The sequence below is a fragment of the Sabethes cyaneus genome, chromosome 2 (assembly GCF_943734655.1).
Source record: "Sabethes cyaneus chromosome 2, idSabCyanKW18_F2, whole genome shotgun sequence".
NCBI classification, from domain to species: domain Eukaryota; kingdom Metazoa; phylum Arthropoda; class Insecta; order Diptera; family Culicidae; genus Sabethes; species Sabethes cyaneus.
In genome coordinates, this window is record NC_071354.1 from 228,304,547 (window position 1) to 228,321,843 (window position 17,297).

Below are 17,297 nucleotides of genomic sequence, written 5' to 3' on the forward strand. Positions count from 1 at the left end.
CAACTTACTCGACTATTATATAGCAAATACCAGTGGAACAAGCGCTTGATAAGCTATTATTCAACAAAAATGTTCATTGGGCCATTTCTTAGGAAAATGTTCATGATCTTATGAGTATGTTTATGAACATGAAAAGCAAAAAGTGTCTTATGAAAACGTATAAGTAAATTTTCTTAGCATATTCACAGACGGATTACCAATGATTCTAGAGCCAGTCTGTTACTCCTGGACACAAAATTCGGACTAGAGCACAGGGGAAAACGCGACAAAAACTGGACAAACGGGATATACAGAAAGAGTAAAAACTGGCACAAACAAAAGGAATACGAAAGAAAAATCGCGTGACAATGGAAGGGAATGGAGAAGAAAATGGAAAACGAGGCACAAAAAATTGGAGACTGGACAGAAAAAAGAGAAAGAAAATAAGAAATGAAATAAAGGAAAAACTAAAAAGAAAACGAGGAATCAAGAACGAGGACTAACCGAACAGAATAGGAGAAAAAGCTGAACGTGAAAGGAAAAAAAACGGGATAGAAAAAGAGGAAAAGAAAATTGGGATAATACACGAGTAAGAAAATTGAAAAACGAGACCAGAAAAAAGAGAAAATAAAGGAACTATGAAAACGGAAGGCAAACGGCATAAAACGAACAACAAAACGCGGCAGAAAAGTAGGAAAAGCAGGATACGCAAGAGAAAGAACGAAGCATACGAAAATAAAAAAATACAAAAGGAATTAACGGAGCAGAAAACAAAACAGACTGGAAAAGAGCAAAGACGACGAAAAGGACAAACGGTGACCAAAGGGAAAAAAGGGAACCAAAAACAGAATAAACGTAACAGAAAAGAAAAAAAACTAGGCATCTAATTAAGGAAAAACGAAAACGAACAATGAAAAGATGCCGAGTTAGAAAATACGAATTCTGGAAACGAAAAAAAATAAAGGAAAGAGAAAAGCCGGGAAAAACAAGACTAAGAAAAAGAAAAAATACGAATTACAGGAAACGAAGAGTGAAACAGAAAACACGCGACGAAAAACGAGAGAAAAAGCGGGAAAAAGAAGAAAAGTTAGAGCCGAAGACTTGAATCCGGAGCTGTCGCCAATAAATATAGATATGAGTCATATATGACTCGGAATATTCCACGCGAAGTGTCCGTGTAATCGACCTTCACGAATTTGCACCAAATTTTGCCAGATTGTTCGTTTTCGGTCAGAAAGCAAAAATCGAAAAATTGGTGCCAATCGGATATTCCCCCGATCAATGGGAGCACCTCCATTTTTAAGGATAATACCCGTTTTTGTCAAACCCTCTTATTTTCTTTTGCTTATATCTCCGGAAGTATTTGGTTTAGAAAGACACTATTTTCACATTTTTAAAGGAAATTACCCAAGGAATTCGAAAAAAAATATTATTTTTAAGCACTAATGCTGCTAAATATTTTTAAACTCAATTTGAAAATTAAATTTTCATTTTTTTCTCAATGAATTATCGCCCGAGGTTTCTTTGACAATCCCGAGATACAGCGTTTTAAATCAAGCAATACTCAATTTTTTATGTAAAATTCTAAGCAAAATACCTTTTTTTAAACAGTGATCTCTACGCAATGTAAAACTAGTTTGCCATATCGCGAAAGCATTTATACAATATATAGCAAAGTTTTTCTTAGCATTGTTGCCAGTTTTTCAGTTATTCGTTTGATTTATAGTACCAGATGAGGAAATGTTATTTCAAAAAGGCGTAAAATATACGTTAGTTGTTAGTTAGTTGTAACCTTGTAAATTGTTTTTCATCTCGCTAATAGACATGAGCTCTTACCTTCCTTGTTTATTGCGTTTATTGTTGCTAGGAGACCCTTAATTAATGTCATGCAGAAAAAAAGTTGGCAATACTGTTAAGAAAAACCCTTTTATATACTGTATAAATGTTTTTCCGAAATGCTAAAGTGTTTCTACATTGCGTAGAGAATTACTGCTTCAAAAAAAAATTATTTTGCTCTTAGTTTTACATTAAAAATGGGGAATTTCTTGCTTTAAAGCGCTGTATCTCGGGATCGGCAAAGAATACCTCGGGGTGATGAGTGATTCTTATGTAAAAAAATCTGCGGAAAACGATGAAGTTTAAATTTTTGAGATAAAATTGTCTTCACTGAGAGAAAAATGTAATTTAAACTCAATTTGAAAACTATTTGGCAGCACTGGTGTTCAAAAATAATATCTCTTTCGAATTCCTTGGGTGATTTCCTTTGAAAATGTGGAAATAGTGTCTTTCTTAACCTAATACTTCCGGAGAGATAAGCAAAAGAAAATAAGAGGTTTTGACAAAAACGGGTATTTTCCTTAAAAATGGTGGTGCTCTCATTAATCGAGGAAATGTCCGATCGGTACCAAATTTTGGACTTTTACTTCCTGGCCGAAAACAAACAGTCTGGCAAAATTTGGTTCAAATCCGTGAAGGTCGATTACACGTTTGAACTTCTCCTCGGTCACTTGGCATGGAATGACCCATATGTATTAGAATTTAATTGCAATAGTTTACTCTTTATTTAATTCCAGATTTATTCGCGACAAATGCGTATTCCGCCTACGGCTTGCAGGCTTCATCAGTGTCTGTTCAAAAACAGTATTAGTTCGAAAACTCCGTTTTGGTTCCATTTTTTTTTTTACTTTTGCTTACCGTTACCGTCTTCTTGGGTTTTCTTATCTTCTTTTTCCGCCCCATTTTTTCGTTCTTTGCACTATCTTTTTATATCCCGTCTGCCCTCTTTTTCCGCTTTTCTCGTTTCCTCTTTCGGTTTCCTTTTATCTCTCTCATTATTCTACTTTTCCTGTTTGGTTCCCCTTGTTTTCTGTTCCGCCTTCTGTTTCGTGTCTCCTGTTCTATTTCGTTGTTTCTTTCTGCTGCTTCCTCCTTCACTGTTCCTTTTGTCTTCTTTTTCTGTTTTTCTTCAGATTGTTCTCGTTATCAGGCCCGTTTCTCCTTTATTCTCGTCTCAAACCATTTTCTGTCCCGTTTCGACTTTGTTCATTTTTTCGATCCTTGATTCCGCCTTTTTGCGCTTTACTATTCTGTTTTTTGTTTCCGTCTGTTCCATTCTTCCTCCTTCTTCCATTCCTTTTTATCCTTTTTTCCTTCTTTTCCATCCCGTTTATTCTTTTTGTATGTTCCGTTTTTCTTCTCATCTACATATTTGGCATAGGACTACATCTTTTTCTGTAGTGTTTTCCTCATTTTCTCTTTTTTTTTTCATTTGCCTGCTCCTGCTTACTCTTTTTGTTTTCTTCCTTTTCTGTTCCATTTTTTCTCCTCTATCCTCAATTTCATTCTCGTTCTCTTTATCATTTTTCCTTCTTTTCTCTAGTTTTGCTTCTTTTTTCTTCCATCCTTCTTTTTTCCTGCCTTGTTTTCTTTCTTTCGCTCCCGTTTTCCTCTTTTACACATTTGTTCTCCTTTTTTATCTCGTTTTCCATTTCATTCTGTCACGTTTATCTTTCGTTTTGCCTTTTTTTCATGCTACTTTTTTTTGACCAAACCTCGTGATTTTAGTCATGACCTTGAAATGCGGTCAGGCATATGTATATTAATATTTTTTGAAACGATGGTTCTACAATTGATGAAGGGACGGTAAGGGAAAAGATTTTTTTGGGAATGGTGGGAAAAAAGTGGAAAGGAAGGGGGGTAATAGGTAGCTACGCTTAACAAATAGTCGTTGTGACTCCTACCTTTTGTCCAATGCTGGAAGGTGCATGGGTCGAACCAAGCTATAATCTGAGATTATAACCGGATTCGAACCCACAACACCCGCCAGGGCATGTGGCTCGCTGGTACCCGTGTTAGCCGCGATTCTCAGCGCGGGGTATCGGGGGAAGGCCCGGTTCCTGTGAAAATTGGCCAAACCTCGTGATTTTAGTCATGACCTTGAAATGCGAAACAGTTGGGCATTACCCCGTCGATGGGCTAATTGCCCGAAACCAGTCGGTAAAAGGTAAATATACTTTTTATGTATGAAAGAACGATAAGTGTTATGCCTTGTGTTAATAGAAACTGTTTTTTGTTAGGTTCACGAGATAAAAATGTTCGAACGAGATAAATATTCAGGAAACCGAGTTATTCGGACATAACTCAGGAAAAACAAAAATGTAATGAAAAATTTTATCTTAAAAAGATTAGAAATCTACAAACAAGAAGAAAAACCAAAAAAAATCCATGTGTATAGAGTAAACTTTTCAGAACAACAAAGCAACGAGAAAGGATGACATTGGAGCGGAACTTATTAAAATGGGCCCGGACAAGTTGACCGGCTGTCTGCATCAGCTAATTGTCAAGATTTGGGATACGGAACGACTACCGGAGGAGGGGAAAGACGGCGTAATCTGCCCTATCTACAAGAAAGGCGATAAGCTGGAACGTGAGAACTACCGAGCGATCACTATCCTGAATGCCGCCTACCAAGTGCTGTCCCAAGTCATCTTTCACCGACAGACCGGCTTCATGGAGGGTCGGTCTACAACGGACTAAATCTTCACCCTACGGCAGATCCTCCAGAAATGCCGCGTATTCCGAGTCCCCACGCATCATCTGTTCATCGATTTCAAAGCCGCATATGATTGCGTAAAACGACAAGAGCTATGGAAAATTTTGGACGAAAACGGCTATCCGGGTAAGCTTACTAGACTTATCGTGGCTACGATGGATGGGATCCAGTGTTGTGAGAGAATCTCGGGTGGACTGTCGGACCCATTCGAATCTTGCAGGGGACTTCGACAAGGTGATGGTCTTTCCTACCTGCTATTCAACATTGCGCTTGAAGGTGTTATAAGGCGTGCGGCGATCGAAATGCTGGGTACGATTTTCAATAAATCCAGTCAAGTTATCTGCTTTGCTGACGACGTGGATGCTGTCGGCATAGAATTTGAGGCGGAGGAAGATCAGTACATAAATACGTCTAAAACGAAGTATATGCTGGCGGGCGGGACCGAGCGTGACAGGGCCCGCTTGGGCAGTAACGTGGTAATCGACGGGGATGAGTTTGAGATAGACGACGAGTTCGTATACCTTGGCTCACTGGCAACAGAGGACAGCAATACCAGCCGTAAGATTAAAAGGCGTATTATCAGCGGAAGTCGGAACTACGGACTCAGTTAAATGATAAAACAATTTTTTAAAGTTAATTTTAGAATGTTGAATAAAAACCTGACCATTCCGGAAGAAAAATAGTGCGTTACTCAATTCAGAAAGCAGAAGAGTGGTTCACTCCACTCCCATGACGGAGACGGTCATAGGAACTGAGGACACACAGATGTAATCCTCACCACAGAATAAATCCATTCACTTCCATTTGCATTGTAAGTAGAAGTGCAAAGGAAAATACACTAACTAATGTCGGTCGCCGCTTGTATGTACTGTAGATGGACGGGATGGATGGGCAAGGTACGATGCGATTTTAATTCATTTTTTTCTGCTTCTATGTATACCGTCCAAGGTGAGGTGTGATGAAAGCATAACAAAGTTAATGCCTTCCGTCAAAGCAAAAAGTGCTCCGAGAATATTTCCAGTACGTAGAAGCTTTGATAATGTAACCTCAAAGAGGCCACCAGGTGGCATAGCTATGGAAAACATTCCGTCCAGCTTCTTCGCTTCGTATGAGAACAAAAACCAAAGTCTTGATCAGAATTCGCCGAACGAAATCGAAATGATTTTTCAAATGCACTACCTATTCGTCATGTTGCAATAAAAACTGTAATAACATTTTTCGTCTTTCATCTCTTTTTTTTGCAGATACGGCAGTCCACATCACAGCCGATCTCAGTCGGTGAAAACACCAGGCAGCCGAGCATCTGGTCGGCCAAATCAGCTTTGCCTGCCACAGCAACGGTCCAGGTTAGTAATTTTATTCCCATCCGTGCAGGATGGGTATTTCCAACAGGTTCGCGAGTGATTGCTTCTATTAATTAGGAAGTCAGGCAAAACACAAAACCATTTGCATATGCATATTATTTGTATGAACATCCTAATTAAAGTCTGCAAATTAATAAATTAGGAAATTCTACCCCGACGTTTGCCCCGGCAGCAATTAGGTCTCATTTTTCTGCGGTAATTAATATAACACATCGAATCCACACCTCGGTCGGCGTTCAAACAAAATCGCTGACGAAAACCGGCGACCGCGTCAACCTTCGTGTCGCGGCAACCGATAGGTGAACTGTGCCCTCGGGTTACCAACAACGTTTACCAGCTAGTTTACCACCGGAAACAATTAATTTCCCTTTCGGCACGCGATATCCTGCTCCTCCACCATACCGGGGTACCGGCTATGTAGCACCTAGCGCTTAGCGCAACGCTACGTAAATTGCGAGGACACGACGGGAAACGCTGGCGTACGAACTGTTACGAATCCTTCTCGAACGGGGAAAACTACTGCCAAGTCGAAGCACGACCTGATTCGAAACTCACGTGCTAAATCACGCTGCTGCAGTGCTGCACCGCCACCAGCTGCCACCGTAGCAGGTACAATGCAACTCATGGCGTGCTTTGTGAGCATAAATTTCATAATTATTCAACCCTGCTGGCTGGTGGGAGTTTTGCACACGAGCCAGCCGACGGCGTCGGCGGCGGCGGCGCGGCGGTGAGCGTGAAAAGGCAACCAGTAAACGCAGGAGGAACAACGTAACGTAATCAGACGGAGGAAGCTGATGGAAGTCCTATACCTATCGCAGGTGCGGAATCCATAAAATGTTTCGAATAATTGTCAACGAGAACATGCATCGAAAGTACCGCGATAAGGGAAAACGTTTCTTCGTGCGTGATTTTCTCAAGGATATTTTGTATGGAAATTTTTTCTTGTGTAGGCTTTTCAGCGCTTTAGAACGTTTCTGTGTGCTTTAACCTTAATTTAGGAAAATATACTTCAAGTTTAGTTTCAAGCCTAAGCTTGATTTTAAGTCCAAATTTAACTCTAATTTCATACCCAATTTTAACACCGACTTCAAGTATAATTTTGAGTCTAGTTTTAAGGTGATTTTCAAATACCATTTCATGCGCAATTTGGAACGAATTTATACACAATTTCGAGTCAATTGCCAAGTCTATTTTCAACCTTGATTTTAAACCCAATTTCAAGTACAATTTCATGTCCAATTTTAAATGCATTTAAATTCATCTTCAAGTCCGATTTCAAATCTACTTTCAAGTACAATTTGAAACCAATTTATATTCATTTTTTAAAGCACAAAACTCCAGTAGCTAACATGTGTGTCTAATTGTCGTCTGTGCCGGGGTAGTGAAGCGATCACACTGAAAATGTACAGGGAAATTTGACCTTGAATCTATTCGTTGATTTTCACTATTTATTAATTGAAAAACAATGTTATACTGATTACCATACAATTGTTACCTCTTTTACGAATCGCTTGGTATACAAACAATTGAAACCCCGTTCAGAACTGACAGAGTTATTAGGACTACGAATGTAGAGCAATTCGTCTCCCAATGCTAATCCCGGTCATTTTTGTACGAATTTCATATATAGATGCCCAAGTGGGTAAAGTATTGTGCTTTTACACATGGGAAATTCATAATTTCAACTCTTCAGCCAATTTAAATGGTGGATCTGAAAAGGTCCGTTTGTTAATCTCGAATTTCCAAATTTATGACTCGTGGTGCCCATTGTCTACTTTCATCCATCAGATAGGTTATTGGTGTGTGGATTAATGGTGGGAATACTGTTGACCGGGCAAACGCTACTGGTAGGATCTGCGATCAAGATAGACTTTTATGTTTATGATGTTATGTTATGATGATGTTATGTGTCGCAAGCTAGCTGCTTGCCGATGTATCGCTAACCAAAGCTGCTGACCGAATGACGATGCGCAGCAAAAGGCAACAGAAGCAATGTTTCAAATACAAATTTTCCTGCCGATGCACAGTGGTCCAAACAGCGAAATCCGTGATCGTTTGGTATAGCGCCGAAACGTGAAATTTTTCGCATATAGTGTCTTTAGGAACATTTCTTGGTATAACAAGCTCCTTCTCGTGAGAGAAAGCTTTGGGTGGCTAATTCCCTTAAAAGTGAGATACGAAATTTATTTTCTCGTATATTCGAGATACAGGTTTTGTATTATCAGCAAAGTTGTAGTATATATCAATATAAACAACTTTTTCAAAAACACCATATTTATATCTCTTCATGGAAATTGTCTATGAAGCGTTATTCGTAGACAAACCCTTCAAAACAGTATTTAAACCACAGAGAACAGACTACCAGGTAATCGACAAGAGTGTGTAAAAGGTTTTTATGTAATCTACGAGTAATCCTTCAATAGAGCACCCCTCGAACAGTAAGTGGCAAACTAAATCTTGATGTCGCTGACATCGCTGCTATGTAACTCCAGCACAAAGAAATATAGATAAAGGTACATGGATATATTTTTATGCGTTTGGCAAACTATTTCTGGAGGGCGCTACCGACAGATTTTACACACAAAAAATCGATTACTTCCTTCGAGCCTGTTAATCTGTTCTCTGTGTTTAAACCCTGACGTATTCTGGTTAACTTTTACGTGTTCATAGTGTTCTGAAAAGTTATTTATCTTGTTAATATCAACGTTTTTGTAGAACATTATTATACGCGATTTTCTGCAGTTTCGGAGATTTTGAGCATTTTTGATGAAAAATAGTACTTCTTTGAGCTTAAATATTTCCCAAGGTGGTAAATTATGGCAGATCAAACAAGTCCTACTTAAAAGTACAAAAAAAAACCTTTAAAAGCAAATGTCAATTGTCTGTATCTGTTTGTATCCTCAAAAGTTATAGTTGTTTCTCAGTTATATTTATAGAACAATTAAAATGTACTTCGGATGCAATAAACGCCATTTTGTTTACGTTGACAATCTCTTTCTAACAAGTTGAGTTTCTAACCAGTCGAAAATGAATGGAGACTTAAAATTATTTGACGCAATTAATAAAAGAAAAGCTTCCAAAAAACTAACTTAAGTCTATTTTGTTCAATATCTTCGATTGGTGTCACTCAAGATCACACTCATAATGGGCTGGTACCGAATGGCCGAAACACAAAAGGTCGAATCACGAATCGAAATCCAAATGGCCAAATTTCAACAATAATCACAGAAGGCCGAATTTTTTCGGAATGACTAAATAAGGCCATTGCAAATCATTTTAAAAGTCTTTGTCACCCCCCCCCCTTGGAAATTGGCTTGAAAAATCGGGGGGCAAAAAAATTATTTATAGAATATGAGTTAGATTTTTGACGTAGGACTACGTCTTACGGCAAGTATTGAGATAGGGTGTCATTCCAAAAAATCGAAAAATGCGAGCGTCACGAAAAATGAAAGGTTTTGAGCGCTAATAGCTCAGCAGTTTTCCGATCGATTTTCAATATTCTTACACCAATCGATCGGAAAATCTTCTAAGAATTGACTCAAATGAAGAAAAGTATGGATTCTTGATGTTGAACTATTGAAAAATTGAAAACAATGAACCTGTGTTTTACCAGAATTCTCGCTTCGTGATTGGTTGGAAGATTCTATACGATGATCTAAACCTCTACCAATTTGATATCTGTGCTTGGGAAGTAAGCCAAAACAAGAGACAAAGCTTCCTCATTTCAACAAGATTTCTTAACACCGCGGTTCAACCTAGACCATTTTGATGTCCTTGCTTGGGAAGTACGCCAGAGAGAGTGACAAAGCCCCCTCGTGCCAACAGATTTTTTACGAACGCGATAAAACCTAGTCCAATTTGATGTCTGTGTTAGGGAAGTGTGCCAGAAAAAATGACACAAGTTCGTCGTCTCCATAGGTCGCAAATTCTTTACTGCGAGACGATTAAACCTAGGCGATTTTGAAATCTGTGTTGGAAAAATGTGCTACAGCTGTAGTGTTCGGTTACAATATGACTATGAATATGCATGCTTGCCGTTTCATTAGAAGTGTAGTGAAAAGACGTGCTGTTGATAAAATAGGATTGAATTTGTAAAATCCCTTCAACGTGGGAAACCATGGATAATAAAAACAATCTTTAATTTCAGTAAGGTAGCAGGAAAGCAATAGTTTGTGTTCTTGATTTTGTTAAATTGTTTTCAAATGCACAATCTTTTGAGAATTGAACGTTGCAATGTTACTACTTTGATAAATGTTACATACAACGCATGAATCGAAGAATCGAATGATTACAAGCATGAATACATGCTACTATCACTATACAAAGAGACTTACGTAGTCCTTCGTCACCTATATATGCGGTCGTGTCTTGTACACAACCCCTCTGATTTTTTTTTTGTATAAAATCAATTGTCTATGGGCTCTACAGCCAGAAAAACTTGAAAAATGAGTGTACGAGTTGAGTTAACGCTTCTAGCATGAAATACAAATGGAAATTCAAACAGCGGAATTTCCGCAAATCCAAAAAAATTTTCTTTCATTTTTGTCTTTTTTCGTAGATTTTTGCATGGAAATTAACAACGTATATATTAAAAGCAGCAATAGATTTGGTTTTCACGTTTAAACTTAGAATAAAAATGCCTAAAATCCAATTTTTTCTCGATTAAAAAATTCTCTTTGTTTTTTTTCGCCCCCACCTTCAGTGGCCCAACACCGGAGGGACAAAAACTTTTTAAAATATTTGTAATGGCCTAACTATTTAATTAGAAAACACGAATTGACAAGCAGTTAACAATTAACTTTACTCAAACCGAAAATAAAACCAGCAACACATCTTCTTGTCGTACTTTTAAGTAAGAGTTGTTTGATCTGCCACATAGGGAAATATTTAAAATATTTTTCATCAAAAAGCTAAATATCTCCGAAACTCTTATAATAATGTTCTACAAAAACGTTGATTTTAGCAAGACAATTTCCATGAAGAGATACAAATATGGCGTCTTTGACAAAGTTGTTTATATTAATATTTCCTACAACTTTGCCGAGAGTACCAAACCTCTATCTCGAATATGCGAGAAAATAAATTTCGTATCTCACTTTTAAGGGAATGAATTACCCAAAGATTTATCTCACAAGAAGGGGCTTGTTATACCACTAAGTGTTCCTAAAGACACTACATATATGCGAAAAACTTCACGTTTTGACGCAATATCACACGATCACGTATTTCGCTGTTTGGAACACTGTGCGATGTGTCGCGACCGTATGACGATACGCAACAAAAAGCAGGCAAGCAGAAGTAATGTTTCAAATACAACCTTTCGTACCGATGTGTCGCGACCGAATGACGATGCGCAGCAAAAGACATAGCAGCCAAAACTATATATCGTTCGCTGGCCGGAGTCGATGGATTCTTCGGTTTGTTGGCGTCTTGCTTGGTGAATTTGGATGTCTTCGTTGCCTTATCCGTGGAAGCAGCAACAGCTAGGGCGTAAATTAAAAACAATCATAAGGGAGCTTAACCCATAACTCATCTCCTACACATTTCTGTCATCCGTGCTAGGGAAGCATTGACGTGGGAAGACGAAAAAATGAAAATAATGAAACGATGAATAGTCGTCAAATATTTTCTCCATTATTATACGTCTGTTAGGTAAACATGTAATCTACTGTGTTGTAATGGATTTTTTGAAAAATTTCGATTGATATCAAGCTCTCTAGAATCTATTGACGGATGGCTAAGCTATAAGCGTGCAAACTATAACCACTTTTCGTTACATGTTCCCTTTTCGTTTTTCTAAAGTGCTCCCCCATATAGATAGAATAGAAATCCAAGACGTAGTCCTACGTCAAAAAATGAAAACGGAAGACAAACGGGATAAAACGAAAAACAAAACGCGAGAGAAAAGCAGAAAACACACACACACTTAAAAAAAGTACCGAAGTCGGCAAAATTTTGCCGAAATGTGGACAGCCGAGCGCTTGGTAAAAAATTTTCTGATACCAAACGTTAATAAAGATCCGTAAACGTCGATAAGCACCACCGAATTTTTTACCGAACGCTCGGCTGTTTACATGTGTGCAGGACGGAGTAGACAAGAACAAAAAGAACAATGAAGGGAGAGGAGGGTTCTTGATGCGGCAAGAGCCATCGCGGTTCCATGCAGGTAGAAGAAGAAAACGAAGACTAAGGGACAAATTGGAAATGGGAAATGTAACTGGAATGGAAAACTGAGACAGAAAAAGAAGAAAATAACAACAGGAAAATACTAACTGTTGCGACAGGGGCACAATCACTGGCAACCCTATCTGCAACTTAAGTAACGCCAACTAACATCACTGTGGAGATCCACTGACAGTCTCGTCACGGTCAACCTCAATAGGCAATAAGACAATAGGCAGAATTTCGTCAGTGCCAAGTGAAGAAAACGTGCTTTACACAATCTCTAGTTAAATAATTATTTCATAAATTTTCTTTGATCTCTGGTGGTAAAAATAGTATTAAGATGGCATAAGTGAATTCGCGCTAACATTCCATGCATTTAGATTACAGGATTATTCCTTGAAGGGCCGAATTACACATTTTTTGGATTCTATATATTTTAATAGAAGTGCAAATAGGTTAGAAAATGTATTCATAATGCTTTGTGCTTGAAGTAAATTATATTTCTATAACCACCCAGCGAAACACTGCTGCCGTCAGGAAAATATAAACCTAGTGTCCATTGAATAAATTCAACAGGCACACTGTAATGTAGGTACCATTGTTACATTAAACTATATAAATCTAACTGGGAAAATTTCTAGCTTGAAGCTGATTCAAATATATCATCGCTATCATAAGAACTGTGTGTTCATTTCGTTCTACACGAACAAAATCTTCAAGATTACAATGGACACTAGCAAAACTACCCCCAAGGCCGAGGAATTTGACTGTTCCGGCTGTAAACGGCCCAACAGCTACGACGACATGGTAGCTTGCGACGAATGCGAGAAATGGTGGCATTACGCCTGCGCGGGGGTGACGTCATCTATTCAGGATCGCCGCTGGAGTTGTTCAAAATGCCTACCAGCTCCCGCAAAATCAACCTCCACTACTTCGTCGGCACGCCGCGCGCGGCTGCAGCTGGATCTGCAACATTTAGCTGAGCAACAACAATTGCAACGAAAACAACTAGACCTTGACCTGGAGAAACAGTTTGCACAAAAAAAATACCAGCTTGAAGCAGCTGCTCTCGAAGAGGAAGAAGCAGACAATCGCAGTGTTAGAAGTCGCATAATCGAGATTGAGTCTCGGGATCAGAGAAAGCATACTAGTGAGTGGGTAGAAAAAACGATTACCCCTCAGGTAGTAGTGTCCAGTTTGCCGACTAAAAACCCGCTAGACCAGACCAGTTCAACCGAACAGTGCCACGATAGGAGAGAAGCGGTTGCCGCTAACGGTGTTTCGGAAAATATACCTGCTGCTAACTCGATCCAGAATGTCAGCCAGACGAATGGAAATCCTGAATCCCTTCACGATCTCAAACAACGGTTTGAGGCCGTTACACTGTCAGATCTCCCATTGGAACAATTACAAGAGCTCGAGCGGCAGCTCCAACGTTGCATGAAGCAATACACAAAGTCGAAGTCAGAACTTCAATCTCATCAAACCTCGAACCACCCACACGCACCCTCAGCGATCGTAGACAATCAACCACAAGCTGGCCACTCGAGCCGTGCAACCGTGCCTATGCCACCACGAAATACGTCTGGTCCGGACCCTGAAGCTACTCGAAAAGAAATTAGAGAGCAAGCAGCTAATTTGACTTCGTATATCTACCCTAATCGTGGATTTAATCCACCTACCATGCAAATGAATACGATGAGTAGACCTCCGATTGATTTAAATTTGCCAATCAAGCGCACCATACAACCACAGATCGATGCTGAAAATCACCGCCCTGCGGAACAACTTTTCCAACCTGGTCACCGGTTACTCCTCCCCTCTCAGGAACAGATAGCGGCGAGACAAGTTATGCCCCGCGATCTGCCAGACTTCTCGGGGGACCCGGAGGAATGGCCTCTGTTCTATAACAGCTATGAGAATTCGACGGCCGCTTGTGGATACACAGTTACAGAGAACTTGGCACGACTACAACGATGCCTTAAAGGAAATGCCTTGAAGTCCGTAAGATACTACCTGCTGGCCCCGGAGAACGTGCCGGAGGTGATGAGAACTTTACAAACCCTGTACGGGCGCCCCGAAATCATTATCAATAAGCTGATAAAAAACGTGCGGGAGTGTCCTACTCCGAAGACTGAAAAACTTGAAACTCTAATGGAATTTGGCATAACCGTTAGAAATCTTACCCAACACCTCATCGCAACAGGACAGCGAGCTCACCTTTCAAATCCTATGTTGCTCCATGAGGTTGTCGAGAAGCTTCCTTCCAGCTTTAAGATGCAGTGGGCAGGAAAACTAATTGCGTGTCCCAATGCTGACTTGGGAGCGTTCAGTGATTTTATGTCACACGTGATAGAATCCGTTAGCAAAGTGTGCTCGTACGTAGAGCCACCTCAAATCAGGGTTGATCGACATAAAAATAAAGAAAAGGAATATTTCAATGCCCACGTTGAGACTAGAAACGAAGGAGGAAATAGGGTGACGACAGCAGATAAAAGGCAGTGTCTCATTTGTGCGAAAGAGCACCGGATTCAGGATTGTTTCGAGTTCAAAGATAGTGACATCGAGAGCCGCTGGAAGTTCGTGCGCACACTAAAGCTATGCCGATCATGCCTGAATCCTCATGGTCGTCGACCTTGTCGAAAGACCAACCGATGTGGGGTTGACGGGTGCCAATTTCGGCATCATCCAATGCTACATTCGTCATACCCATTTAGTAACACGTCTGTTAACAATGCGAATCTGACGTACCACCATTGCGGACAATCGGTTCTGTACCGAATCGTACCGGTGACAGTGTATGGGGTCTCTTGTTCCCTCAACACTTTTGCTTTTCTGGATGAAGGTTCATCGACGACCTTAGTTGAGTCTTGTCTCGCTAAACAGCTCGGGTTGAAGGGTCCACAGATACCTCTCTGCTTACAGTGGACCGCCAACATGTCACGAGTCGAAAATATGTCGCAGGTTATTTCGGTGGAACTCTCCGGGGTCGGGAAAAAGACTCGGTATACCTTAGAAAACGCACGGACGGTGGATCATCTAAACCTTCCACAGCAGACGTTAAGGATTGAACCTCTGCGAAACCAGTTTCAACATCTGACAGGCTTACCAGTACAAAGCTATGAAAATGCTGTGCCACAGATATTGATCGGGCTCCACGATCTGTCTTTGGCTGTCCCACTGAAGGTCAGGGAAGGCAATAGAGGACCCATAGCTGCCAAGACACGCTTGGGGTGGTGCATTTACGGCCATCTAGTCGACGGTCCAAGCGTTGAGCGCCTGAATTACCACGAGTGCGACTGTTCAGCCATCGTAAAGCTGGACACTATAGTACGTGACTACTTCAACCAGGAGGACACCGGTGTGACGCATAAGCCGCTGGAATCCGCAGAAAATCAACGAGCCAGGGATTTGCTTCGGCGAACGACGTGTAAAATTGACGGCAGATTCAGCACAGGCTTACTCTGGAAATACGACCACTTCGAGCTTCCAGACAGTTACGGAATGGCATTTCGACGGCTCGAATGCATGGAGAGACGCATGAAGCGCGACCCTGCGTTAGGAGACAGCGTTCATCAACAGTTGCGCGAATATCAAGAAAAGGGGTATGCTCATCGCGCCACGCAAGAGGAGTTGGAATCAGCAGACCCTCGCCGAACCTGGTACCTTCCTTTAGGGGCCATCACAAATCCCAGGAAACCGGGAAAGGTACGGCTGATTTGGGACGCTGCTGCCGTGGTCGACGGCGTATCATTGAACACATTTCTGCTGCCCGGGCCAGATATGCTAACTCCTTTGCCGTCGGTACTTTTCCGATTCCGACAGTTTTCGTTTGCCGTGTCAAGCGACATTGCTGAAATGTTCCATCAGATTAAAGTAATAGAATCTGACCGCCATGCGCAGCGATTTTTGTGGCGTGATAATCCTGAGGATCCACCACAAATTTTTCTAATGGATGTGCTGACTTTCGGTGCAACTAGCTCACCGACATCCGCGCAGTACACGAAAAATAGAAACGCAGAAGAATTTGCGGAACGACACCCAAGAGCGGCGGATGGTATCTTGAGGAGCCACTATGTCGACAACTTTCTTGACAGCTTTGCGACGGTAGACGAAGCGAAATCGGTTTCCAGTGAAGTGCGCTGGATTCATGCTAAGGGCGGATTCTTTATTCGCGACTGGGTTTCCAACAGCCAGGAAGTCATCAGTTTCTTAGGCGAGGAACCGAAGGCTGAAACACGAGACCTTATCCAGACTAAAGGCGCCGACGCTGAGCGTGTGCTGGGCATGCTTTGGCATCATAAGAGTGACGCATTAACCTTCTCCGTTTCGTTTAGCGAGGAAATACAATTTCTTTTAGACACTGGTGGACGGCCTACTAAGAGACAAGTCTTGAAATGCATCATGTCTCTGTTCGACCCACTGGGGCTACTGACTAACTTTTTGATCCACGGTAAGATTCTCATGCAAGAAGTCTGGAAAACCGGTATAAAATGGGATGACCGCATCGACGAACGACTTTTCGAACTATGGAAGAGGTGGACGAATTTGTTTGATAATGTGCACGACATCCAGATCCCAAGATGTTACTTTTCAGAGGCGAACCAATCTCTCTACGATTCCGTAGAGGCACACGTATTCTGCGATGCGAGCGAAGAGGCGTATTCAGCAGTAGTCTACTTCCGCGTTATTAGACCCGATGGAACACCACAGTGCGCATTGGTGGCGGCTAAGGCAAAGGTGGCGCCACTAAAATACGTTTCCATCCCTCGCTTAGAATTAATGGCTGCTGTTTTAGGTGTTCGTCTGCTCTCATTCATTATCGATGGTCATACAATATCGATCACGAACAGATATCTCTGGTCCGATTCGAACACAGTATTGGCGTGGATTCATTCGAAGCACCGAAGGTACAGGCAATTCGTTGCTTGTCGCGTTGGTGAGATATTAACGTCAACCAGTGAAAGTGAGTGGTTCTGGGTACCGAGTGCAATGAACGTGGCAGATGAGGCAACGAAATGGACCAAAGGACTCCAATTTGATTCATCCAGCCGATGGTACCAAGGTCCAGAGTTTCTCCACCTGGGTAAAGATCATTGGCCTACTCCTAAGCATCCTATGCCAACCACCGATGAGGAAGTGCGGCCGTGCTATCTTCACCAAATGACCGGATACACTCCATTGGTGGTATATGAACGTTTCTCTCGATGGAGTCGCATGGTGAGAGCCATGGCCTA

The 17,297-nt window shown here is 41.0% G+C and overlaps 1 protein-coding gene across 1 annotated transcript in view; it reads left to right on the forward strand.

Moving 5' to 3' along the window:
• LOC128736718 (AF4/FMR2 family member lilli) overlaps positions 1–17,297 on the forward strand; it is a 152,934-nt gene that overhangs the window by 91,271 nt on the left and 44,366 nt on the right. Inside the window, exon 7 of the mRNA XM_053831204.1 lies at positions 5,776–5,877. Coding sequence (XP_053687179.1) covers positions 5,776–5,877 — 102 coding nt within the window. The remainder of the gene's footprint in view (positions 1–5,775; positions 5,878–17,297) is intronic.